The 26,980-nt window shown below is 38.0% G+C and overlaps 3 protein-coding genes across 5 annotated transcripts in view; 2 read left to right on the forward strand and 1 right to left on the reverse strand.

The window, feature by feature from the left end:
* Positions 1-5,226: 5,226 nt before the first annotated feature.
* LOC116288527 (uncharacterized) overlaps positions 5,227-26,980 on the forward strand; it is a 52,208-nt gene continuing 30,454 nt past the window's right edge. For all 3 annotated transcript variants that reach the window (XM_089038744.1, XM_089038743.1, XM_089038742.1), the window contains exons 1-2: positions 5,227-5,403; positions 20,730-20,876. In XM_089038744.1, coding sequence (XP_088894870.1) covers positions 5,385-5,403; positions 20,730-20,876 — 166 coding nt within the window. In that variant the 5' untranslated portion in view covers positions 5,227-5,384. The remainder of the gene's footprint in view (positions 5,404-20,729; positions 20,877-26,980) is intronic.
* Positions 11,860-18,209, forward strand: LOC148906219 (uncharacterized). Its single transcript, XM_089039564.1, has one exon. It carries the CDS (start codon positions 11,882-11,884, stop codon positions 17,498-17,500), a length of 5,619 nt encoding a protein of 1,872 aa, XP_088895690.1. The 5' UTR covers positions 11,860-11,881; the 3' UTR covers positions 17,501-18,209.
* On the reverse strand, positions 23,642-25,927 carry LOC148906220 (uncharacterized). The gene is made up of 5 exons (XM_089038656.1): positions 25,294-25,927; positions 24,859-24,932; positions 24,664-24,755; positions 24,210-24,319; positions 23,642-24,124 (listed from the first exon to the last, which is right to left on the reverse strand). Exons 1-5 carry the CDS (start codon positions 25,672-25,674, stop codon positions 23,744-23,746), a joined length of 1,038 nt encoding a protein of 345 aa, XP_088894782.1. The 5' UTR covers positions 25,675-25,927; the 3' UTR covers positions 23,642-23,743.

Genomic DNA, 26,980 nt, shown 5'->3' on the forward strand with positions numbered 1-26,980 from the left:
GCACAAGGATGATATAAGAGAGTTAGCTCATGGATCAATACCATTTAAGGCCAAGAAAAAAATTCTGATTCAAAAAGGCGAGGGCTTGGTGGGGGAGGTCTTGCCTCCTCTAATGAGCGCTCTGAGTCTTTTACTGCTATAAAAAACCCAGCCAAATGCCAAGAACTTCATTTTACTAGTAGAGGTCATCATGAAGAGAAGAAGAGTTTCAGAAGAAGAATCTACAGAACCCGAGCTGAGCGAAGATTCCTCTAGCGAGGAGGAGCAATTTTCGAAATCGGATGAGAATGAAATCAATCGAATGGCACGACAGCTCCCTAAAAGCATACCGCGACAAAAGGCACATGATTTACTTCATAGCATGGTAGCATCCAAAGATATTTTGTATTGGAATTCCCATGGAGAAATGACTCATCATCAACGTAGAATTCCACTAGCCAACATGAAAGAATTAATCGAGTATGCTTTGTTACCTTACAACCCAGAAGTTAACGCCCCAAGAGGGCTCAAGACTTTTACCAGTGGATTGGCAGAGCTTGATTTGGACAAGAATCTTATTCGCAACAAAATACTATTGGCAGATCTGATTGCCAGGCAACCAGAGGATAACTATGATACGGATGTTAGCAATAGTGAAACTGAAAGTGACAATGATCCTGAAGAATCCCAAGAGGAACTTGACAGCGAGGACTCAGAATCGGAGAGTGAGGACGAAGAAGAAGAAGAAGAAGAAGAAGAAAGAGAGTGTCACGCTTGTCAAGAACCCAAATCGTTTTCAAAGATATCAGTGGCACAATGCCCGAATTGCTGTTGGCACGAAGCGTATCACAGTCCTCAAAATGAATTAGTCGTGTGTGACGTTTGCATACACCCTTTTGTTATCAGTGCCAAAAATACAAAACAAATGTTTTATCGTTGCGAAGACTGTAATTTAATGCATACACTTTCTTTAAAATCAAATACGCTAAAACCTCTTGTTATGACTCAAAATCCTGAAGTGCAAGACGAATGATTCAATTATTTTCTGACGCAGACTCTGATGGCCTCCTATGATTGTAAAAACGTTTTTATAAAGTAGAAAAAACGATTGAGAGCGATAGCCAAGTCGATACCCGACTGGCAAAATGTGTAGTTCGGAGTTTAGCTGTAGTGACTGAACTATGAAAATCAATCAAAACACTCTGTTTGTTGAGTCTTCTATTGTTTACAAACGTGGTCTTGATATCTAGTAGGTTTTTTTGACTCGCAAATTTTGCAGAACACAGTCCTCTATTGTTTCAAGTGACGGGTGTTTCTATTGAACAAATATATACTGACAATAAAAACATAATACTTAGTTAAAAAATGAAAAGAGCTGTAACTAAACTTTTTTTTGTATTCACATGCATTGAGCGTTTTATGAATAAATGAATAAAAAAAGATTTTTGAAAAACGTGTTTGCTCTTTTTCCTTGGGCAAGTCATTTAATTGTTTGTTTTTTGATGAGTCAACTTCGTAGAACTCAATTAGGGTGAAACAAAAGCATAAAGTAAAAAGAGTCTAATCCTTTAACAATAGGCAATTAGATCAGAACATTTTATTAGGATCAAACTTTGAAGTAAAATATAGGATGTGGTGCAATTCCTAATTCTAAAAATAGATATGACGATATCCGTATTGCCTGTGAGTGGTGCAATTCTTACTTTAGACGGTAGTAAAAGAGTTGGGCATAAAATCTCAAAATCTTTAGTATTCAATATCTTATCGCGGTAGTAAGACAAAGGACAATATCCGTAGAACTCAATTAGGATGAAACAAAAGCCTAAACTAAGCCTTTAAGGCTTTGAGATAGAAAAACTATATTTTATGAATAATTAGAAACTTTTATTAGGATTAAACTTTGACGTAAAATATAGGATGTGGTGCAATCCAGTCAACTAAAAACATAAGAATAGCTATAACGTCATCTCTGTAAAGACCCTGAGGGGGAGGGGGGGGGGGAGGGGTACCTCAATGGTACCTCAATGGTACCTCACTCGAGTGATGTAGAATTGGTACTTCATATCTACTTACAACGTCGAAAACGAAGATATGAAAATTCCAATCAACTTTAAATTCAACATACGACACTTGCCGCAAATACTCGAGCAACCAATTCTTGTTTTTTACCCGTCACCTTGAGGTTTCTCTCCCTGAGGAATTCTTTCAAGGCTTCGACTCTCCACATAGCAACTTCATCAAAAGATAGATGATCATTCTCGATGTTTTTGTCATTTTAATCCATTATCAGTAAAAAGAAAAAAAAAAACAACTAAAGCACGAGCTTAAAAGTCGTAAAGCAATTCTCCGGGCAAGATTTATATGTCAACCTGTTGCAATTAGCATAAACTCATGCCCGATTGGACTTTGAACTCTATCCCACGATGCAACGCGAACTCGCATTCGCGATCCATGTATTTAACGCTAATTTCAAGAATTATTCCTCGGCTGTGTTACTGTTAAGTTAACTGTGGCCATTAATATAAGGTTAGGTCGTAAAAAGTAAAGTTCTCATTTCAGCAAAATGAGTGGGTTTTTACCCTCTGGTTACCCCCCAAAGACGCAAAGGATTATGGGGATGTGAAAGTCGAGAATTGAAGAATTTCAACAAAATCTATTGTCTTTAAGGTCATCAGCTCAAACAGATTGACGTTTTTTCTATCAGTTACAAAACGAAACGTCAGTCACATCAAACAGTCCTTCTCAGGACTACATCCACCCGGATGATCATAATACTTCGATTAACATCAGTTACAAACTTGTACAAATACTGAAAAGTGATCCAATGGAATTTCCAAGTTTGGATTTAAATTTGATTTCATTCTCGGAAGATTGGAACGACCAAAAATCTTTTTATAAATTGAATAATGTAGTCTAGCTGGGCACGCTTCATGTCCTTTGACTGTAAGCTGTTTACACTAGTCAAAACGGCTCAAGCTTACCTACCCCTACCCCCTAGGTTTCCATTAATGGCTTATTATTCAAATATTGATTTTATTATTTTTTCAGAGAATAACGAAGATTATTTTTCCTTCCGAGAATCAGCTTGAGCTATTTTGACGGTAACGTATTCTCAGAAGGAATAATATATTCAATATTCAATATCCGAATAAATGAAACCATTCATGGAACGTATAGGGTAAGCTTGAGCTGTTTTGACTGTAATATTCCTAAAAAACATTCCAAATAGAAGAACGAATACGGTCCGTGTAACACTCCACAAAGAGCTTTTCAATTTAGTTGGCGTGAATTTGACATATGAAATTTGCCTGATTTTTGAATTTTCATTTTTTATGATCATGTCAAAATTCGAATATTATCTCATCAATGTCAATTTTCAATTTTCGAATTCAAAAATTAAAAATTAAAATAAATATTTGAAATGACTTTTCGAAATTTTTATTTTGTACTCTGAAAACGAACTTTGGAAAAATATCCTGTAGACAGGGGGAGGTGAAGATTAGGCGGACTGAGGGTAGGTGGGTCCACTAACAACGACAATAATTAAAAAAAACCATAGAGGGAGGGGAGGCACCAAGGAGGGTGTTATAACAACATGTAAACCTTGAGAGAAAACCATGGAAGAATTTTCGACCAATTGGACGATGATGAAAGCGGAAGTGGACCCACCTACCCTCAGTCCGCCTAATCTTCTGAGAATCAGCTTGAGCTATTTTGACTATAACGTATTCTCAGAAGAAATAATATATTCAATATTCAATATTCGAATAATGAAACCATTCATGGAACCTAGCGGGTAAACTTGAGCTGTTTTGACTGTAATAATCCCAAAAAATATCCCATTCTTTTCTTTTGTATAACGGAAGCTTGACTATTCGTTCAAACTTTCCGGTTTGTGCTTTCGTTTTTGCTCCCGTCAAAACTCGCTAAAGAAATTTTAACACTACTTAAACCCTAAAACTGTTTAATATTCCTAAAAAACATTCCAAATAGTTATTTCTAGGAACTAAGTTGTTTATACAAAAGATTAAAGAAGTGGCCGGCGTCAACACGGAAGTTAAATAAAACGATCGGTTTTTCCCTTAGTTTTACAATTCCTAACTCCATTGAGTATTAACAGGTTAAAATTATTAGTTTTCCTCTGGATTCTGCACTTGGGGGGTTTTAATGTAAGAAGCTTGGATATTCTTCCACACTTTCCGCTTTCGCGCTTTTGCTTCTATCGTATAACCAATTGAAACCTATGGTAATAAGCGAGGTCGCGGGATGCCAATCAAAACTTCTTTGTTTGATTGGCTAGCACATCCTAAATAATCCCTTCCAAGAAATTTGGAAGTTTACCAAACCTAGCGTTGGTGACCCCATCTTTTTATTGCAGTTTTTAAATGTCCATAACATAATTAATGTCCATGCAAAGTTTCAGGACAAAGTTATTGGCAACATTTCTTTCAAGGGAATTACCTTAAAAAACTATGATTTCAATAACAATTTTAATTTAGTACCCCTACAAAAGTTTCACTCCTACATCCTGTAAAATATACCATATTGATCGAGTGCTAGAGAACATCACCTAGTTTGGCCAGCTGCAATGGTTGCTTGGGGTTCGTTGTACGTTATTTTTAATCATTTTGCATAAATTGTACAAAACCATCTTGAAAAAGAAAAGGAATGAAAATTACGAAAGCGACGAATAATGTATTCACTAGACGTCTTTTGAGTATTTCGAGAATCGTAGTTAATGGCCTTGATGGTGACACGCTGAAGTTTATTTTGAAGCATATCTTATTAGATGAAATTTTTGCGAAGTTTTGCCTGTTCTGCGACGTGTTAATTTAGCGATTTCGGAGCTCGAATATACATCTTTTTAAAATATATTATTATTATTATTTGCGAAAAATCAGATTCTAAGTCACTTTGATTTCGCCTTCGTTAGTTCATTGGACAATCTTGGACTCGACTTGAGTGTAATAAATACTGGTACTAATTGAGGCCTCTCAGCACAGCGTCTTTTATCTCTTCGTTTTAGTTTTCATTAAATTCGTTAACTTCAAGGCATTAAAAGTAGAAAATATTCATTTGTTCATCAAATTCAAAGTCTTTTTTTGGTGATTTCCGGTTTTAGTATTCCGTGCGATTATTCCGGATTCCGGATTCCGTTCCTGATTCCGAAATCCATATTTTAGGCAAACCCCGTCACATGACCTCGGGAAACAAGACTTCTTGGAATAGTGGTACTTTCTAGAATAACCAAAGGACAGAATTCATCTAGCAAGAAGCAGTCTACGAAGAAGTGTACAAAGACGTTTCCTACGACTTTCTTTGTCCAACTTGTGGGAAAATTGAAAATTTTCTAAAAATTTCCTGAGATTAAAGTACACTCACCTGAACAGAGCCGCACAAGCCAGATGGCGTCAAAAAAAACAGGTTTTTCGAACGTTTTTATTCTTTAAAATATATTCGTTTACAATTCATTAAGGTTAAAGCGAAGTTCGTTATGAACTTCTAAACTTCCCGCCGAAGTTCGGAACTTAGTTCTCGCCCAAAACTTCAGAACTTCAGCAGGTAACTTTGGAACTTGCCGTTTAGTAGAATTTGAAGTTCCGTGATGACTATCTTCACCAAACAAGGGCGAGCTCTCCCCCTAGAAGCTAGGGAGAAAACTGTTGATTTGTTGGCAAGGAAATCCAAAAGCTGCTGGTTGAAAATAACGTTTATTTGTCTCTAAATACTCCGCTATCTCTGTCGTCGATTAGCCCTATTTCAACGAAGGACTTAGGTTATTCTTTCAAGAAAATCCAAGTTGTGGCCAGGGAATCTCTAAAACCAAACATTCAACCAATTCTGAATCCATCTTCGCTAACCAAGTTCTGAACTTCGGTGAGAACTACAGCAATAAGTTCCGAACTTCGGCGGGAAGTAAGTTCAGAAGTTATACTAATAACGAACTTCGCTTTGAACTTATCTTATTGTAGTATATTTGCTATGAAGGTCTTACGCACAGTAACTGCACCAAGCATTAACGTCATGTTTTCTTAAGTACAATGCATCACTGGACTCCCTGGTTAAAAAAATGGCGCCTTTCGTGTAGATAACAAACGCGCATCAGCGAAGGATCCAGGATTTTAGAAGAAAGGGGGTTCCAAAATGGCCGCCACTGGGTCGACTTCACAAAGGGGTATTCCAATTTCATTATAATGGGCGTAAAGAACATTTTTGGCATGACGAGATCTCACAAAAGGGGTTCCATGGAACCCACAAAACCATCCCTGGATCCGCTGCTGCGCAGAACGGAATGGCGTAAAAACTTTAGGGCGATAATATTAATCAGTATTTGCAAGTTATAATTTTAATATTTCTGCTGAATTGTAGCTAGTTAAACTGTGTAATCCACAAAATTAAATCATGATTCGTGGGTAAAGAACAAGCTCACGCGTTGACCCCTAGAGTCGATTAATGATTTGAATTTTCGAATTTTGATTTCATTATTCAGTAGAAAATTTACAACGTCGAAAACGAAGATATGAAAATTCCAATCAACTTTAAATTCAACATACGACTCTTGCCACAAATACTCGAGCAACCAATTCTTGTTTTTTTACCTGTCACCTTGAGGTTTCTCTTCCTGAGGAATTCTTTCAAGGCTTCGACTCTCCCCATAGCAACTTCATCAAAAGATAGATGATCATTCTCGATGTTTCTGTCATTTTCATCCATTATCAGTAAAGAAAAAAAAAAAACAACTAAAGCACGAGCTTAAAAGTCGTAAAGCAATTCTCCGGGCAAGATTTATATGTCAACCTGTTGCAATTAGCATAAACTCATGCCCGATTGGACTTTGAACTCTATCCCACGATGCAACGCGAACTCGCATTCGCGATCCATGTATTTGAGGTATTAGGATACGTTTACGAGCACTATGCGCGCAAACTTAAATTACGCGCTGGCTTTATAGTATAACACAAACAAAGTATACATTTTCGGAAAGCTGAATAAATATAGTTTATGAAGAAATTTTCAAAATACGATTTTTTTTATTGTTGTTTACGTTATTTTCCTCGAAGCGAAATTTGACCATGCCTCAGTGGAAACGTTAACGGACACGTACATTTAAAGCTAGGTTTGCGAAAAATGTCTTAACATATTCAGGAGATAATAAGCTCCAAAAGGGTGTCCCAGATTTTTTATATCTGTTTTCTATCTCTCGCTATTTCTGATCAAAGTTCAGCGATCGCTTTTGGAGTGTTGTTTAGAGTAAAAAGCGTCATAACTTTGGAAAGAAATTAAATTTCAAAATTCGGAGACACCCTTTTTTGGATCATGATTTACTTTATAAACTCTCCAAATTTAAAAAAAATCGAATGAAATCCAAGGGACTTTTAGCTTTTTGAAGTTGAGGTTTTAGCGGCAAAAAAAGATTCGAGAAAAACGCATTTCTTTGTTTGGAGCCGGAAGCTGCAGGGAGTCACGATGGTGTTGGCCAAAACACCTTGTGCCTTCCATTTTGTCATCACTTGTCAAATTATCTGGTGTTCTGGACGATCGCAATGTAGGATCTTTTTACAATGACAAAGGAGCATGACAGATGTGCATATATTAAGCGACGGTACATTTCCGGTCTTGATAAAGTCACGATTTCGATTTTTCTCAAAATTTTGGCTTTTCCAATCGAAAATCGCAAGAAGTTTCACAAACATATGAAAGATAACAGTTTAAAATTACGAAATTAAAAAGAAAAATTTTTTTCGGGCAATTCGTCATTTTTCGTATCCTAATACCTTAACGCTAATTTCAAGAATTATTCCTCGGCTGTGTTACTGTTAAGTTAACTGTGGCCATTAATATAAGGTTAGGTCGTAAAAAGTAAAGTTCTCATTTCAGCAAAATGAGTGGGTTTTTATCCTCTGGTTACCCCCCCAAAGACGCAAAGGATTATGGGGATGTGAAAGTCGAGAATTGAAGAATTTCAACAAAATCTATTGTCTTTAAGATCATCAGCTCAAACAGATTGACGTTTTTTCTATCAGTTACAAAACGAAACGTCAGTCACATCAAACAGTCCTTCTCAGGACTACATCCACCCGGATGATCATAATACTTCGATTAACATCAGTTACAAACTTGTACAAATACTGAAAAGTGATCCAATGGAATTTCCAAGTTTGGATTTAAATTTGATTTCATTCTCGGAAGATTGGAACGACCAAAAATCTTTTTATAAATTGAATAATGTAGTCTAGCTGGGCACGCTTCATGTCCTTTGACTGTAAGCTGTTTACACTAGTCAAAACGGCTCAAGCTTACCTACCCCTACCCCCTAGGTTTCCATTAATGGCTTATTATTCAAATATTGATTTTATTATTTTTTCAGAGAATAACGAAGATTATTTTTTCTTCCGAGAATCAGCTTGAGCTATTTTGACGGTAACGTATTCTCAGAAGGAATAATATATTCAATATTCAATATCCGAATAAATGAAACCATTCATGGAACCTAGGGGGTAAGCTTGAGCTGTTTTGACTGTAATATTCCTAAAAAACATTCCAAATAGAAGAACATATACCCTGCTGCCGCAGAGTCTCCTTTTAATTAGTCTCTAGGTTTCTATTATTGGATTCATTATTCGAATATTGAATTTGTTATTCTTTCTGAGAATACGAAGACTATGTATCCTTCTGAGAATCAGCTTAAATTATTTTGACTGTAACGTATTCTCAGAAGGAATAATATATTCAATATTAAATATTCGAATAATGAAACCATTCATGGAACCTAGCGGGTAAACTTGAGCTGTTTTGACTGTAATAATCACAAAAAACATTCCAAATAGAAGAACAAAGAAATGATCGGCTTTTCTTTTGTAAAAGAAGCTTGACTAAAAGGCTTGACTATTCGTTCAAACTTTCCGGTTTGTGCTTTCGTTTTTGCTCCCGTCAAAACTCGCTAAAGACATTTTAACACTACTTAAACCCTAAAACTGTTTAATATTCCTAAAAAAACACCATTCCAAATAGTTATTTCTGGGAACTAAGTTAATACAAATGATTAAAGAACTGGCCGGCGTCAACACGGAAGTTAAATAAAAACGATTGGTTTTTCCATTAGTTTTACAATTCCTAACTCCATTGAGTATTAACAGGTTAAAATTATTAGTTTTCCTCTGGATTCTGCACTTGGGGGTTTTTAATGTAAGAAGCTTGAATATTCTTCCAAACTTTCCGCTTTCGCGCTTTTGCTTCTATCGTATAACCAATTGAAACCTATGGTTATAAGCGAGGTCGCGGGATGCCAATCAAGACTTCTTTGTTTGGTTGGCTAGCTCATCCTCAATAATCACTTCCAAGAAATTTGGAAGTTTACCAAACCTAGCGTTGTTGACCCCATCTTTTTATTGCAGTTTTTAAATGTCCATAACATAATTAATGTCCATGCAAAGTTTCAGGACAAAGTTATTGGCAACATTTCTTTCAAGGGAATTACCTTAAAAAACTATGATTTCAATAACAATTTTAATTTAGTACCCCTACAAAAGTTTCACTCCTACATCCTGTAAAATATACCATATTGATCGAGTGCTAGAGAACATCACCTAGTTTGGCCAGCTGCAATGGTTGCTTGGGGTTCGTTGTACGTTATTTTTAATCATTTTGCATAAATTGTACAAAACCATCTTGAAAAAGAAAAGGAATGAAAATTACGAAAGCGACGAATAATGTATTCACTAGACGTCTTTTGAGTAGTTCGAGAATCGTAGTTAATGGCCTTGATGGTGACGCGCTGAAGTTTATTTTGAAGCATATCTTATTAGATGGGTAGGTGGGTCCACTTCCGCTTTCATCATCGTCCAATTGGTAGAAAATTCTTCCATGGTTTTCTCTCAAGGCTTACATGTTGTTATAACACCCTCCTTGGTGCCTCCCCTCCCTCTATGGTTTTTTTTATTATTGTCGTTGTTAGTGGACCCACCTACCCTCAGTCCGCCTAATCTTCACCTCCCCCTGTCTACAGGATATTTTTCCAAAGTTCGTTTTCAGAGTACAAAATAAAAATTTCGAAAAGTCATTTCAAATATTTATTTTAATTTTTAATTTTTGAATTCGAAAATTGAAAATTGACATTGATGAGATAATATTCGAATTTTGACATGATCATAAAAAATGAAAATTCAAAAATCAGGCAAATTTCATATGTCAAATTCACGCCAACTAAATTGAAAAGCTCTTTGTGGAGTGTTACACGGACCGTATTCGTTCTTCTATTTGGAATGTTTTTTAGGAATATTACAGTCAAAACAGCTCAAGCTTACCCTATACGTTCCATGAATGGTTTCATTTATTCGGATATTGAATATTGAATATATTATTCCTTCTGAGAATACGTTATAGTCAAAATAGCTCAAGCTGATTCTCAGAAGGATAGTCTTCGTATTCTCAGAAAGAATAACAAATTCAATATTCGAATAATGAAGCCAATAATAGAAACCTAGAAACTAATTAAAGGGAGACTCTGCGGCAGCAGGGTATTCGTTCTTCTATTTGGAATGTTTTTTAGGAATATTACAGTCAAAACAGCTCAAGCTTACCCTATACGTTCCATGAATGGTTTCATTTATTCGGATATTGAATATTGAATATATTATTCCTTCTGAGAATATGTTATAGTCAAAATAGCTCAAGCTGATTCTCAGAAGGATAGTCTTCGTATTCTCAGAAAGAATAACAAATTTAATATTCGAATAATGAAGCCAATAATAGAATATATTGTATTGCGTAAATAAATGTCCAAAACGCTGTATTGAATGTGTGTTGTATTTTATTGTCTGCACCAAAACGCTAATGAAAGTTTGAAAACGTTAATGAACCCACGCAAACATATTCATGATTGTCAAATTCAATGCTAAATTTCTTAATGAACGTTCCATCGCACTATTGAGACTCCGTTCGCCTTATTGTATGCCTATTCGCTCTAATGACAATGCTTCTTCGCTTCAATGAATATTCCTTTGCGGTTAATGAACAGCAAAAGGTGTAAATACAACTGTTGATCAGTAATATTAAAACTTCGCTCGATCGAGTTTGTGAGATTTTATTCCTGAATACCGCCGTGACTTTGAGCTGTCCCTATGGAGAATAAAGTCCTCCTGAGCTTGAAATCAGACTCTCTTCTTGAGTTCTAATTAAAATAGCTTTTTTCGATAACCGGCTCGATCTACGAGTCTTCTGAAAAACCACGTTGTACCTAATAAGCGTGTTTGTTTACTTTTTAAAATACATTAGAAAAAAAGGTCTAAGTCATTGAAATTTTATTTCAGGTGTTAATCGTATAATTTTACTTCAACTTGCATCTTTCCTTGATTCTTTTAATATGAATAATTCGAAGATAAAACTATGTGCGAGTGTGCGCATGCACAGTGGGCCCCCACGTCGTCTAAAAGTGCTAGAAACTGATCCCACATGGAACATCAGCATTTCGTTTCCTCATATAAAATAACAAAGTAATCTATATGGTATAAGAGCTTTGTGCTTGCTAGTGTCGTGTAACATTCGTAATCAAATGACGTAAGATATAGTGCTAGATTGGAATTTTACACGTTTTCCCGCGTGCATTTTTTCGCCTTTTGTTTCAAACTTTAAACATGCGCATAATTTAGATTAAGTTAAGTTTACTCAAGCTCAGTTAGTAATTTGTCAGTTCAACGTCGACCGTCTTTAGCTACACATCGTTTTGTAAGTATTTTTTCCTATTTCTTTTGCTTTCCGTTTGCTTTAATCGTTTTCTGCCTTATCATTAAATTGTAATCTGTCCTTTATTAGGAACTCTCTCAAACGCAATCAATAAACGAAACGAAGAGTAAGACGTGTGTATTTTTTACCGCTAAACCGCACCAATATTTAGTTCAAAACGATGTACCGACGAGAACAACCACCGAGAACCGCTAAAGGAAAAGCTTATAATACTGAACGTAAGAAAGCAAGATGTAAATCTCTATCGACTCAGATGAAGAAAGTAATGGACAGAATCGAGACACAGTCACGTTTAGTAGATAATGTTCATCACGTACAGAATGACCTACAAGTTCTTGGTACAATGAAAGATGACCTTCAAAGAGAATTTCAATCTTGGCTCGTTGATCTAGATAAAGAAGAGGACGTACGACAAGCTCATTTATGGTACGAAGAAAAGCGTCATGAAATTGAGATATTCTTTTCAGCTATGAATGAGTGGACAGTGATGGCTAAGGATAAGATTGAACAACAGCTCGACAAGTCCCCGTCTGAAAATGTGAGCGCCACATCAAAAAGATCATCAATTAGAGCCATCGAGAGGGCAAAAGTGGCAGAACTATTAACCCAGTCAGCCTTGCTGGAAAAGAGACAAACCTTGCGTAATCAGATGGAGAAGCTAGAAATCGAAGAACGGATAGCTGTTGCTAAAGCACGTGAACAAGCATTGATCGAGGCAGAAGAGGTTAGAGATTCCCAGTTACACCTAAAGATGGTAGAAACACCAAAGACAGCGCCTACTTACCTACCATCTCAAATGAGAGAACCGTATGAAGATGAACAATTGTTAGCAAAGACTTTTCCGGATTTTCACCTCAAACCCTCATTATATACATTGGCCTTTAAGAAAGAGCCGACTACGCCCAAGCCTCGACGAACAGTCAATATAGATCCCACTCCATCACCTATCAAAATGTCACCAATTCCTTCATCCATTGCAACAAAGACTCCTAAACCAGGTATTTACAGAAATATCAAACGCGAAGAAGAACCACCATATATGACGCCACGACGATCTAATTATGATTGGCAGTACTCTCCAAGATACCCACGTGAAGATGATGTATCATTAGCAAGGTTTCTGGACAGGCAGAACACGTTGACTGAATTACTCACCGAGCATCATCAGAGAAGCTTATTACCACCTCTGACGTTATCTACCTTCACCAACGACCCTGTAGACTTCACGACGTTCATCATTAGCTTTGAGTCACAGATTGAGTCCAAAGTCTCTTCTTGTGAAGTCTGTCTGCGATATCTAGAACAATACTTAGAAGGTGAAGCTAAGGACTTGATCAAGGGATGTCGGTACAAAGACGCGAAAATAGGATATCCAGAAGCCAAGAAACTTCTTAAAGAGAAATATGGAGATCCTTACAAAATTTCAAACGCTTACATCAAGAAAGCTGCAGATTGGCCTGTAATCAATTCTGGAGACAACGCCGCCCTAGACCGCCTGTCTATCTTCCTGACTCAGTGTGTGTGCGCCATGGAATCGATGTCGTACCTCACTATCTTGGATCATCCGCATAATCTTCAGAACTTAGTCAGAAAATTACAATTATACCTACAAGACAGATGGAGGAGACACGTTGTAACCATTAGAGATTCTGAAGATAGCATTCCCAGTTTCAAGAGTTTCGCTAATTTTATCAGGAAAGAAGCTAAAGTGGCCACAGATCCTGTGTTTTCTAAAGAGGCCTTGGCAAAGACTGATACAAAGGAACAAAAGAGCAAGGCATTCAAGACAGTTGACAATCAAAAGGCTGCTACAAACCAGGTCATAGATCACGTGGCATTCATAACTGAAGATATCTACAAGCAGTTGAAGTTAGAAGGCGCAGATACAACAATCCTGTTACGAACGATGAATGGTCAAGCACTTCAAGACACCAAATCTGTTACTGGTCTCAAAATCTCTGATCTAAAGGGTGAAAATAGCATAGAGCTACCAAGAACGTTCACAAGAGAAAGCATCCCATCGTCTGACAATGACATACCTCAACGTGAAATGGCTGAAAAATGGCAACATCTAAACCGAGTAGCAGATCAGATTCCTGAACGCCTACAAGATTCAAAGGTTGGAGTACTCATCAGCACAAACTGTCCAAAGGCGATCGAACCAAGAGACTTCATTACAAGTAAAAGCAATGGCCCGTACGCAATTCTAACCTTTGCTGGATGGACCGTCGTAGGACCTTTGGACGTCCAGAACAAGCAAGAATGTATCAATTCTAACCGCATCTGCGTGAAAGAATTAAACCTAGTAAAGTCATCCATGGATCATATTATGTTAGTCAGCAGTACTAAGGAGATCATCACCCCGAAGGCGCTGAATAATATGATGGAGCTAGAATTCAACAAAAGAATGGATAATAGTGTGACTACCTATTCTCAAGATGACAAACATTTCTTGAAGATTATTGAAGAAGGGATTAAATACGAGAATGGACATTACAACATGCCACTACCCTTCAGAGACAGTGTTGTGCTCATGCCGTGTAACAAAGAACAAGCTATCTCAAGAGCCACATGGACAAAGAATAAACTGCTCAAGAATCAGAAGATGCACGAGGACTATGTTAAATTCATTGGTGATCTACTGGACAAAGACTATGCCAGAAGTGTACCATTATCACAAGCTCTACCCGAATCAGGAAAGGTTTGGTATTTACCGCACCATGGAGTTTATCATCCCCACAAGCCAAAGATACGCGTAGTCTTTGATTGCAGTGCAAGATACGGCGAAACATCTCTTAACAGTAAACTGTTGCAAGGTCCAGATTTGACAAGTTCCCTAGTTGGAGTACTGACAAGATTTCGCAAAGAGCCAGTAGCCTTTCAAGCTGATATAGAGGCTATGTTCCATCAAGTGCGTGTAGCAGAAAAACACCGCAATTTTCTGAGATTTCTCTGGTGGCCCAACGGAGATCTATCGCAAAGTTTACACGAGTACCAGATGAATGTTCATTTGTTTGGCGCAATTTCCTCACCAAGCTGTGCCAATTATGCGGTTCGAAGGACAGCTGATGATACAGAGAACCAATTTGGAAAGGAAACGGCAGATATCCTGCGAAAGAACTTCTACGTAGATGATTGTTTACGCTCAGAGGAAACAGAAGAAAAAGCAATTGAACGCTTAGACAGCACCATCGCATCATGTTCGAAAGGTGGCTTTCGACTTACAAAGATAATGAGCAATAGCAGAAGATTATTGGAAAGCATTCCCGAAGAAGATCGTTCCAAAGAAGTGAAAGGTATCGACCTTAGCTTTGACGACTTACCAGTTGAACGTGCACTTGGAGTCCAATGGCATATCGAGTCTGACACATTTAGTTTCAAGATCACTCTTAAAGACAAGCCCCTTACAAGAAGAGGAATATTATCCACGATAAGCTCAGTGTACGATCCACTTGGTTTCGCAGCTCCAGTTCTACTGCCTGGGAAGATAATTTTGCAGGAACTTTGCAAAACAAATGCTAGCTGGGACGACCCCGTGCCCGAAGAATATGTTCACGCTTGGGAAAGATGGAGAAACCAATTGCCTTTGCTTGAGAAGTTCAGCGTAGCAAGATGCGTCAAGCCTGCAAACTTCGGAACAGTCATCGATCGACAGATTCATAACTTTTCTGACGCCAGCTGTACAGGATATGGTCAAGTCTCCTACCTACGACAAGTTAATTCAAGAGGAGAAATTCATTGTGCGTTTCTAATGGGAAAAGCACGTCTGGCTCCCATCAAGTCTGTAACTGTCCCAAGAATGGAGCTAACTGCTGCTGTCGTCTCCTGCAAGATCGGAAACAAGCTCGTTGGAGAACTTGATTACGATGTACAAAACCCAACATATTGGACTGACAGTACCACAGTTCTAAGATATATCCACAACGAACAAGCACGATATCAAGTGTACGTTGCAAATAGAGTCCAGACGATAAGAGATAAAACCGAACCAGAACAATGGAGGTACGTGCCAGGAAAAGAAAATCCCGCAGATGATTCATCACGTGGTCTAGATGTCGACAAACTTAATGATCAACACCGTTGGATAAAAGGCCCGGATTTCTTGTGGAAGCCAGATTCAGAATGGCCAGAGCGCTTCATCAGCAACGACAACGATAAGAACGAGTCAATAGTGAACGCGACCACAACACAAGAGTACCACAGGACCAGCATTCTGGAGCGATTCCACTATTTCTCACAATGGCAACGTCTAAAAAGAGTCCTTGCATGGATACTTCGCATCAATCCTAATCAAACTGCAGTTTCAACAAATACGAAACAGAATAAAAGATCCAAACCAAGACCGATTACAGTCGAAGAAATGAACAGAGCAGAAAGAGTTATTCTGAAAATAGCACAGCAAGTCCACTTCCCATCAGAGATTGTTACTCTAAAGTCAATCAACCAAGAAGAATTCAAGGATGTCCGATCAAAGTTGAAGAGAAAAAAGACAGAGCTGAAAAAGTCAAGTTCATTATACAAACTCGACCCAATTATAGATGAAGATGGATTAATTCGTGTTGGTGGAAGGTTAAGCAACTCAGATGAATTTGCTGAAGATTTCACGCATCCTGTGATTCTCCCGAAGAAAGATCATATTACCACTCTCATCATACGCTGTGCGCACGAGAAAATGGCTCATGCTGGTAGAGGTATCACCCTAAGCGAGATCAGAACAAAGTATTGGATCATCAACGCGAATTCAGCTGTAAGAAATTACATCACCAACTGCGTTAACTGTAGACGATACAGAGGTACCGCAGGCCAACAAAAGATGGCGGATCTACCAAAGAGTAGAATCAGTCCAGAACCACCTTTCACTTATTGCGCAGTGGATTTATTTGGCCCATTTCTCATCAAAGAAGGACGCAAAGAGTTAAAGAGATATGGTGTAATCTTTACATGTCTTTCGAGCAGAGCAGTGCACATAGAAGCAGTCAATTCATTAGAGACTGACACCTTTATCAACTCATTGAGAAGATTTGTTGCAAGAAGAGGTCCAGTCAGAGAGATACATTCAGATCAAGGTACCAACCTAATGGGTGCAGAAAGAGAGCTCAAGCAAGCTTTAGAAGATTTAGATGATGACAAGTTACAGAATTACTTGACTACCAAGTGTAACGCTGATTGGGTGATTAAGTGGAAAAGAAATCCCCCAGCTGCTTCTCATATGGGTGGAGCCTGGGAGCGACAAATCCGTACGATACGCTCAATCTTGAGATCCTTGATGCACGACCATGGCTATACAATCGACGACGAATCACTTCGCATCCTCTTAACCGAAGTGGAAAGCATCATAAACAGCCGCCCTTTGACGTTTCCATCAAGTGATCCACATGACACGAACCCTCTGACACCAAATAACCTTCTAACCATGAAGTCCAAAGTTGTACTACCGCCTGCTGGAACTTTCCAAAGAGAACATCTTTACTTACGCAAACGATGGAAAAGAGTACAGTATCTGGCTAATCTATTTTGGTCTAGGTGGAAAAAAGAGTACATCCAAAGTCTACAGCCAAGAGGTAAATGGAATACAATCAAGAGAAACCTTAAAGTTGGAGATATAGTGCTTATTATCCAAGAGTCTACCCCAAGAAATGTATGGCCACTAGGAAGAATCCTCCAAGTCAAGACCGACTGCAAGAACCTTGTACGTTCAGCAACAGTGAAGACATCAACTACAACCCTGGAACGACCAATCACGAAACTCGTATTGGTACTGGAGAACGATGCCCAATAGAGTAAAGATACAATGAACATTTCATTGAACATTTTATGTTTAATATTATATTATTGCTTTAAGGACACCTTTTTTGATAAGATTATTTAATAGCACTAATAAGTTTCAGTCATAAGAGTAGCATATCTCTCTTATTGCGGGGAGGATGTTAGTGCTAGATTGGAATTTTACACGTTTTCCCGCGTGCATTTTTTCGCCTTTTGTTTCAAACTTTAAACATGCGCATAATTTAGATTAAGTTAAGTTTACTCAAGCTCAGTTAGTAATTTGTCAGTTCAACGTCGACCGTCTTTAGCTACACATCGTTTTGTAAGTATTTTTTCCTATTTCTTTTGCTTTCCGTTTGCTTTAATCGTTTTCTGCCTTATCATTAAATTGTAATCTGTCCTTTATTAGGAACTCTCTCAAACGCAATCAATAAACGAAACGAAGAGTAAGACTTGTGTATTTTTTACCGCTAAACCGCACCAATATAAGACGATCGCTAAACGTTTAATTATCGATCTGCTAACATCTTAGTGAGCGAGTGAGCGAGTGAGTGAGCGAGTGACACATTTGCATATTCAGACCCCTCACAATAACTCGTTTCTACGCTTCGCGTATCCACGAGTTAAAAATGATGCAAGTCGTCGCTAGATATATCGTATATTTTTTAGATACAGAAAATTATGTAATATCAAAATAATAAATAATGGTAATCATAACCAAATCTCATGCGTTTTTTTTTGTGTGTGTGTGAGGCATTATATTCTGGGGGGCCAGGCCCCCCAAAAAATCTAGTGGGGGGGGGGGGGGCAGTGCCCCCCGGCTCCCCCGCTTCCGCCGCCCCTGTGAACTTCGGTGAGAAATACAGCAATAAGTTCCGAACTTCGGCGGGAAGTAAGTTTAGAAGTTCATATTAGTAACGAACTTCGCTTTGAAGTTCCGAAGTGTTGGCGCCGACCGAACGTAGTTGGGAACGCGATCGGATAAAGTAATGTGAAATCCACTATGAACATGTCTCTTATGACGCAAATTATTTTTGAAAGCGGTATGATTTACAAAGAAATGTATGGTCGTGTGGCAAGGCTTGCCACACAACCATATAATATATTTCTTTGTAATTTATATTGTTTTCAAAAAAATTCTACTCCCAAAATAATGAAAAAATTACTCTCAAATTTTCAGAAGTTACTATAAATAAGACATTCTCTTTCGATTTGCTTATAGCTTGAAATTTTTTTATGCTAATGAGGAAAAAACGTAAAAAAAGATCGGCCTATATATGGATTCTGTCTGCCTTAAAAAGTTTTTGCATTTGGTCGTCTCCCATTTTATTCAGTGTTCATCCAAGTTTTTTCTTAGTTTTTGTTCTGCCGGAAGTACACATTATATTGGCTGGCAATTGTGACGGAATTCGATAAAGCTCAGTTAGATTTTTGTAAAATTGGCTTTGCAATGCCGCGATAGGTTTTTGAAAACGACTCTATTGTTTCAGTTTTTCAAATATTAATACTTTAGGGAAACTTTGAAGCGTCGTGACTACATTTTGCATTTTATCTTATTTAAATTATTCTTTTAAAAATATGTCGAAAATCGAGTCCCAGCTCGAGTCCTAGCCTCCTTTGCAGCCGTTCTTAGGGTCGTCACGGAAACGTCGCGTGACGACCCTAAGAACGGCTGCAAAGGAGGCTACTCGAGTCCTGGCTCGGATCCTAACTCGAGTCATGGCTCGGATCCTGTAGGATCCTGACTTTGGACTTAGTTTGTCTCCTTTTAGCTATAGTGATTTACGTTCTGGGATGAGGCAATTGGCAAGCTTCTTCTTCGGACCAGCTTCGGATTTATAGCGTCATATCTATTCAACAGTCGGAGATAACTTGTCCAGTTTTTGTGGCTACCGTCGCCTCGAAGAGGCGAGAAGCCACTATGCTATCATGTAGTGCCCGTGAGTAAGTCTTGTAAGTAAACTTGCACAGGAACCCCAAGGAACTAAATCAACTTACTGTACTAACCAATCAGGATCCCCCGAGTGCTGATCCCCCGTCAAAACGAAACGGTCAATACCGACACTGGTGAAAAACGCACAGCGCACGCTTGGAGATGGCGTAACGTAACTAAGGGCAACTTATATTTTTGATGCCGGTGTTTTGATTGTTTTACAAAATCGCAAAACTTAGCAAAAATACTGAAAACTTAAGGTTGTCCTTTTCGCAATAGCAAGATAATTCGATTGTGATACACTGCTGATTTATGCAAAAAAACGTTTGGTTATACAAAGCAAAAATAATCTTTGAAAATGCCGCCACTCGCGGCCCGACGTCGAGCATGACATCCAGCATTGCTAATTTGCAGATAATCAAAAAGTAAAGAAATCCAAAAATATCTGTAAAATTCCAAAACGAATATTTGGGGGATAGCCCTGTCGGTTGAGGTGGGACCTACCTTTAGATGTGATCGATTGTTATTGTCCGCCATTTTGTTTTTCTCCCAACGCATGCGCAGTGCGTTTTTCACCAGTGTCGTCAATATCTAGTCGGATCCTCTCGCGAACTACTCGAGAACAATGCATAGACTTCGGAACCAATCGCAGCTGGAGAATGGCGATAGACAAATGTCGTCACTCGTGACGTCGTTTTGGCGAACTCGTGGATACTTGTTGCACTTTTCGAAGATTTGGCTTCCTGTGCCCTCATGCTTGTTGACATTCTCAAAGGATTCCAAGTATTTCGCTCGATGTAATATTTTAAATACTCAATTTTGCTAGTAAGATGAGTAATCGTCCTTTTTATTTTCCTTTTAACACCTAGTTCCTTGTTATTTTGTTGAGTTTGGAAGCGAATTCTGTGATGAATTAATTGTCTGAACTTCAATTAATACTCGGCGAAAGACGACTACGAACTGAGAATATTTGAAAGAAGATCTATTTGAAAATGCTTTCTCTGTTTTCAATTTCAAAGGCGGGCTGTGTGTTTTATTTCAGTAATCATTTGACCTACGAGCTCAAAACTGAATAATATACAATCGGGACGATCAAAATAAAGCGTTGCGTTATGCGTGTTGATTTACATTACCACTCATGCACTTATCAGCGGCTTCCCCGTGGGGTCGAAAAAAATGTCTTTACATGGCGTTTTTAAGAAAGGTTTCTTTCTTATTTACTTGTTGTATTCAACACACCAACGTCGCAGTCCGAACTACTAAACGCTAGTCATTATCACATAAATTTATCTTTACTTTTACCCGACAGACAGGAAGCACGATCAATTAGTGCGTGGCCAAGATGAAATCAAAAATGTTATCAAAGATGAAATATGTGCAGCATCGAATAGCTGTGAAGTTATAGTGGAAAAATTATCGAACATAGAAAACGCTGTGCTCAATAAAGACCAATCAGGTGCGTATGAATGTAGAGAAGTTAAAAGGAGACTCTGCTCGCAGGGTAGTATGAATGATCAAGGTTAGTTGAAACCAAAGCCCCGTACGAGACGAGGTTCAAAACGTTACGATCATCAATTCCCTTCCGATTCAGACTCGGGTTCTCAAACCAATCTCTGAAGTATAATGAAGATCATTCGTAAATTCCCTACTAGTGTAGGAGTGATAGGCACCCTCAGTTTGGGGGTTTAAATTCGCATTTTGTGACGACTCAAGTAATGTATTTAGCCATGCCTGCATACATAGACAAGGCAGACAAGCAAAACATAGCAAAAAATGTTCGTCAAAATGAATGACCAATGAAGCGTCTATTTTGGGTTTTATAAGTGGAATGAACTTCTTCGACGATGCGGCGGCCATCTTGGATTGTAGGGCATTATGGGGCATCTTTCATAAACCGTCGTTCACTCTAATGATTAAAATGGCTTTATGAATCACCAGGGGATAGGGCATCACTACGTGCGCGTAATCAGAGCGTTGCCGCTTAAGTTTGAACGTACGGCTACTTAGCTCGACGGATTGGGTTTGAAATATTCCCTGTTTACTCTACATACATCTTTAAAAGAATTTAAAATATGATGATATTATTAAATTTTAATACATTTCCGAAAGAAATCAAAGGACTATCCTATCGCGCGTGGCCATACATTTCCTTAGCATTAAACTCGGCACGTGAAATTAGACGTTTAAAATTTAGCATTTACTCATTGGAATCAGTTGTTTACCAGTAAAAAGAAGAGGTTTCAATATAGCTGAAAACAGTGAAGCTGCTTAATATTCTCTTGGCATCTTATTATGTGCGATGTTTAGAATCGATAAAAGAGCGAAATCATCGACTTATGGAATCAGTCTTCATCGTATTTACAAAGGGAAACCATGTCAACCCTACCCCCCTTGTTCCACCTTGAAGGCGGGTCACCGAGCCAAGAAATGCTTAAAAAAAGTAAGGTGGTTTTCCATCATTGCTAATATATTTCCTGTGTGCCCCCAGAAAATAGTGTTATGAGAGAGAAAATTAATGTTTTTACAGACTAACTAAGCTAGACATCAGTTTTTCAAATTACTATTGCTTATCTTATGAAAACAAGATAAAGTACGATCAATTAGCTATATATTAAAAGTATCGATATAAGATTTCCACAAGGCTGCCATCACGCACAAGTTTAGATAATGGTATGCTTTGAATTCACAAGTAAACCTCTTAGCTCCTCCCATTAGCATGTGTACCTCTGGTTACGCCCTACACAGTTTTTACCCCTTTGCTTAGTTATTTTAGCACTATTCTTTCAAATCTTATGATAGAACACTCGACGAAAAAATGGATTTGTCATGTAGGCAAACATATAGACAAATATATGGGCAAATATCATATTTGACTAATAGTAGACAATATTTGCCCAATGACTGTATATGATATGTACCTACACATTTATCCCATGGGCACAGATGGCAAAGTCCGTATGGCCCAGTAAAATCCCAAACGGCAAATATATAGCAGATATCATATCATCCATACATTTACCCGGTAGTAAATGTGAATGCTCATTTGATATGTGCACGTATTTGCCCAGCCCGTATATGTGTTTTATGTCTTACGTATACCCTGTGTTTCCCCAGGCCGTATATGTGATTCATGCCTTACATATACCCTGTATTTTCCCAGGCCGTATATGTGATTAATGCCTTACATTTACCCTGTCTTTGCCCAGGCCGTATATGTGATTAATGCCTTACATATACCCTGTGTTTGCCCAGGCCGTATATGTGATTTATGCCTTACATATACCCTGTATTTTCCAAGGTCGTATATGTGATTTATGCCTTACATATAACCTGTGTTTGCCCAGGCCGTATATGTGATTAATGCCTTACGTATACCCTGTCTTTGCCCAGGTCGTATATGTGATTAATGCCTTACATATACCCTGTATTTTCCCAGGCCGTATATGTGATTATGCCTTACATATACCATGCGATATGCTCTGACCGTATATGTGATTAATGCCCCCTTAATGCCTTAGATGTACCAGCGCGTCTTAGCCATATTTGCTCAGTTGAATTATGCTCATCATATTTGCTAAATTTAACTATATTATCAGTCTTCAGCTATTGTCACTTATGGCAGGCCAAAAAAAATAGAAACGATATATGTCGTGACAACCACCTCATACTTTAAACATAGCTAACCTATACTAAGAAGCAGGAAAAAAGACATAAATCATACTGAAACATTTTTATTGTGAATTTCCTTTTCTTGACGACTGATTAACTATGAACAATTTGTTAACTACAACTAATTGAAAATGCTAGTTCTGTAAATTAATTATAGGTGTTTGTTTCATCTTGTGACAGAATTTGTGAAAGGAGATCATAATATATTTAGTTGTCAATCGATCTGTGGCTTATGTACGATTCTTTTTAGATATTCTGTAGTAGTACACTTCATTTATAACTGCAAAAACTTAATTAAGGACACCGAACGTGGTTGGGTTTCTACGAGTTTTATGAATTAAATCTTGTGTCACTGTTCCTCCGTTCCTTTGGCCTGATTTCTAGGGTTTTCCTTCTTCTTTCGATTATTTGAACATTATACTTGTTTACTTTAAGAAATCCAAAGGTCAATAGGCTTAGATAGCCGCTGCTATACCGTTTGACCTTTGGATTTCTTCAAATAAACGAGTATAACGTTCAAGTAATCGAAAGAACGAAAACCCTAGAAATCAGGCCAAAGGAACGGAGGAACAGTGACACAAGATTTAATTCATAAAACTCGTAGAAACCCCAACCACGTTCGGTGTCCCAGTGCCCTTGATTTGATAAAAACCTTTAGGCTCTCAATGCCCATTCGGGACCTCCAAATGGCCTTGGGCGTCTTGACGGCTCCCCGATTTTCCGCTTCAAAAGCATGGTGAGACTGCGCTCTGACAGCCTCCTTTTTGCCTTTCGGTCCATGCTTTCCATGAACTGATTAGCTAGGGGGCTTCTCCATGGCAGAGGGTGTTTTATTAAAACTTTACTCTGCTTAGTAGGGCCCCCTTCGTTATCAGAGCCACTGTCCGCTGTATCGTCATCAGCCTGGTCATCCGCCTCTGACATCGACTCCTCTGATGACATATACTCCAGTTTCATAATTGCCTTGACTTTCTCTTTGTCCCCTGGTGATAGCGAGGTTGACAAGTCCGCTGCCTTGGATCTGGATTTTAGGAGCTAAAAGAAAAAAGAAAAAAAAACACCGTCAGTCAAAGTTTCTTATTAAACAAAGTCATAATCGTTGCAAATTCAGTTTACTTACATTTTGTTTTCTTTGTGTTTTCCGCTGCATCTTTTGATGCCTTCCAAGGGCCCCTGAACGCTCTCTTTTGTTTCTCTTTCTTCTCGTCAGAAAGTGACTTTTAAGGGCAGCTGAAATTATATCAAGTACCCATATATTAAAACTTGAGACAAAATTTGTTAGAAATTTTGGCATTTGGCCGACAATTACTCCTTTAGCATCCATTTGTTTTTGCTTTGTTTTGTTTTGTTTCGTTTTTGTTTCTTTTTTTTTTTTTTTTTTTCTTTTCCGTGTTATTTTATTTCAAACTGCTTCCCCTCCCTTCGGCATTTGAATATTTCTAAAAGGATTTCGTTACCCCCTCCCCCCCCCCCCCCCGACCACCACCACCCTTTGTCCTCACCCCTCCCCCCCGGGTTAACTTTGATAGGTGCATAAGGCCTTTCGCACTTCGTAATATAAAATACATAAATACCTTCTAACTCGACGGCAGCGACATCCTTATGAACATTCAGAACTCTATCCCTTATTGCGTTATTAATCTGTTCGTTGACGTCATCTCTGAAACTAATTAGGAAATGCCATATTTGAGTGGTAAGTGGAAACTTAATATGGAAAGAAACTATGGATGATTCAGACAAGATCATTTTTATTAAATTTTTATACTTACGCTTTAGTAAAATCCCATATAAGAGGGTTTTCTTCCCTGTCCCGTAATTTCTTTGCTACCAAGCGTACTTCAGACTGTAATAACATAATATAATTCATTAAAATCATAAGATGTACCTTAAGTTATTCTTAGACATAGTAATAATGTTTTCATTATTTTTATGGCTGTGATTGTATAATATTGGGGAAAAAATCGAAATCAAATCAATTCCTTTACAAAAAAGGAAATTATCATTATCATTCAGTGTCTTGTTATTGGAAATCAATAGTAAAGTTTGGTAGCATTAACCACTGCCATGGCGGGTTTCCCGCCAATTTTAGCATTGCATAAATTATACCGCTGCATAATTATACCAACTACTCTTCGCGCCAAGAATTCCCAGTAAAATTATCAATAAAAATAGCTTGCTTTTTTAAATATTGCCACTTTACTTACTGCAACAGCCTTTGAGACAGTAATCTTGGTCTTGCTGTTGTCCTTGTTCTGCTGGCTTTCTTTTAAGGCGGCTAGTATTTGGCGGTTTTGTTCTTGCAGTTCTTTAAACTGTTTTACAATCGTTTCGAAATTTGAAGAAATTTCTTCTTTTTCGCTGTCGGGGTCAACGTTCTCATTCTCGCTTGTTGCTTGCAATAGGCGATTTCTGTGTTCTCTTAGCACATCCTCGTTACCACCAGGGACAGAGGGAATAAGTATATTAAGCCTTTGAGAATTGGCGCCATTTTCAGTATGTCTACTCGTACTGCTTGTACTGGTAGTTGCAGTAACAGAATGGATTGGCATTGGGCGTCCTGGTAAAGGTGTAGATGTTCTTCCCATTTTTTGATCGCGACGAATGAACGCAATTTATAAGCAAAGATATAGAATGTGCGGGAAACTAGATGACCGACAGAGTTTGTTACCTGTTTGTGACCAAAAGGCGAATGAACGAATAAGCACATCCACCGAACAAATCTACCCCCTATCTATCACGGCGTATCACGTGACTTGTGATGACATATACGTTCATATAATGAAGTCTAATAATAAAAAAAGGAATAACTGTCTTATAAAAATGCTGAAGTTGTATCCAGGATTCATGTTAAGTAATATGTCTATTATCTTAAAGCTATTTGCTCCATTTTATAAAGTTATGAAATTTTTTCTAAAGCCTAGATTCACGAAATATCATTGCAATAAACTTGATTAGCTTCTAGCTCTAAAACCATCGTACCATTATCTGCCGCCAACAGTGACAGCTCTAAGGAAAAGGGCGCGGTAATAAAGATCCGGCGTGCTTTTGTCCAGTGGCATGTGGTTGATGGACGTGGAACTTTATTACGCTGGAATATGGCTGTTAGCCATTCAAAATGCTTGGATTTTGAGTAATTATCCCAATGATACACACCGTCTTTTTAATTATATAGTTCTGGAAAACAAAATGTCTTCTGCGATGTCAAAGCGTTATCATTGCTTTCATTGTAACGAAGATTTACATTACAGAGTATTTTGCCGTCACAAAGAAGAATTTTATGATCCTTTAACAAATCAATGGCAATTACAGCGGAATGACGACGAAGACTCAAATGATAGTATTTTCACTCACGAGATTGACGGCCAGAACGACACTTCTTCTAATGACTACAGCGAGATAAACGTTTTGGACCAAACTGATCAAGACTCCTCTGATGTGCCAAATACAAACCAACCATCAAGTGACGAATTCTTACCAGCTACTTCACAAAAAGGTATTGATGTTATACGTTTATTTGATGATTAGATTATATAATCTTTAAATGTTAAAGTCAAACTGCATAGATAAAAGACTGAATCTTTAACAAGCGGCTGATTTGCACATGATCTAGCTCCCCTATTGGATTTACTACCAAGCATTAGTGTTATTGAAGCGAGATTAAGTTAGAGGTACGAATGATTCTTTTCTATTTCTATCTTAGCCTCGTTTTCACCGTTACTTTTAAGAAAGGTGCATTATTAAGTAATCGGCTTATGGTTGCCATTAAAACCTCAGTGTTCATTCAGAAAGGTTCATTCAAAGAGTTTATAAAATCATAGCTAGAGATAACTCATTTAAAACGCCAAAAAGAATTTACTATGTTCAAATGGATATTGCTGTACATTTTTGTCT

Source organism: Actinia tenebrosa, unplaced genomic scaffold, assembly GCF_029948245.1.
Source record: "Actinia tenebrosa isolate PJP-AT-01 unplaced genomic scaffold, QUT_ActTen_1.0 PGA_scaffold6__47_contigs__length_16458017, whole genome shotgun sequence".
In the NCBI taxonomy this organism is placed as follows: domain Eukaryota; kingdom Metazoa; phylum Cnidaria; class Anthozoa; order Actiniaria; family Actiniidae; genus Actinia; species Actinia tenebrosa.

Bases quoted from the DNA above. Each gene is read 5' to 3' on its own strand.
- LOC148906219 (XM_089039564.1), top strand. From the start codon at position 11,882: ATGTACCGACGAGAACAACCACCGAGAACCGCTAAAGGAAAAGCTTAT.
- LOC148906220 (XM_089038656.1), bottom strand. From the start codon at position 25,674: ATGGGAAGAACATCTACACCTTTACCAGGACGCCCAATGCCAATCCAT. The intron at 24,933-25,293 runs GTAAGTAAAGTG...ATGTTATTACAG, and splicing joins CTGTCTCAAAGGCTGTTGCA to TCTGAAGTACGCTTGGTAGC. The intron at 24,756-24,858 runs GTAAGTATAAAA...TTTCCTAATTAG, and splicing joins ATATGGGATTTTACTAAAGC to TTTCAGAGATGACGTCAACG.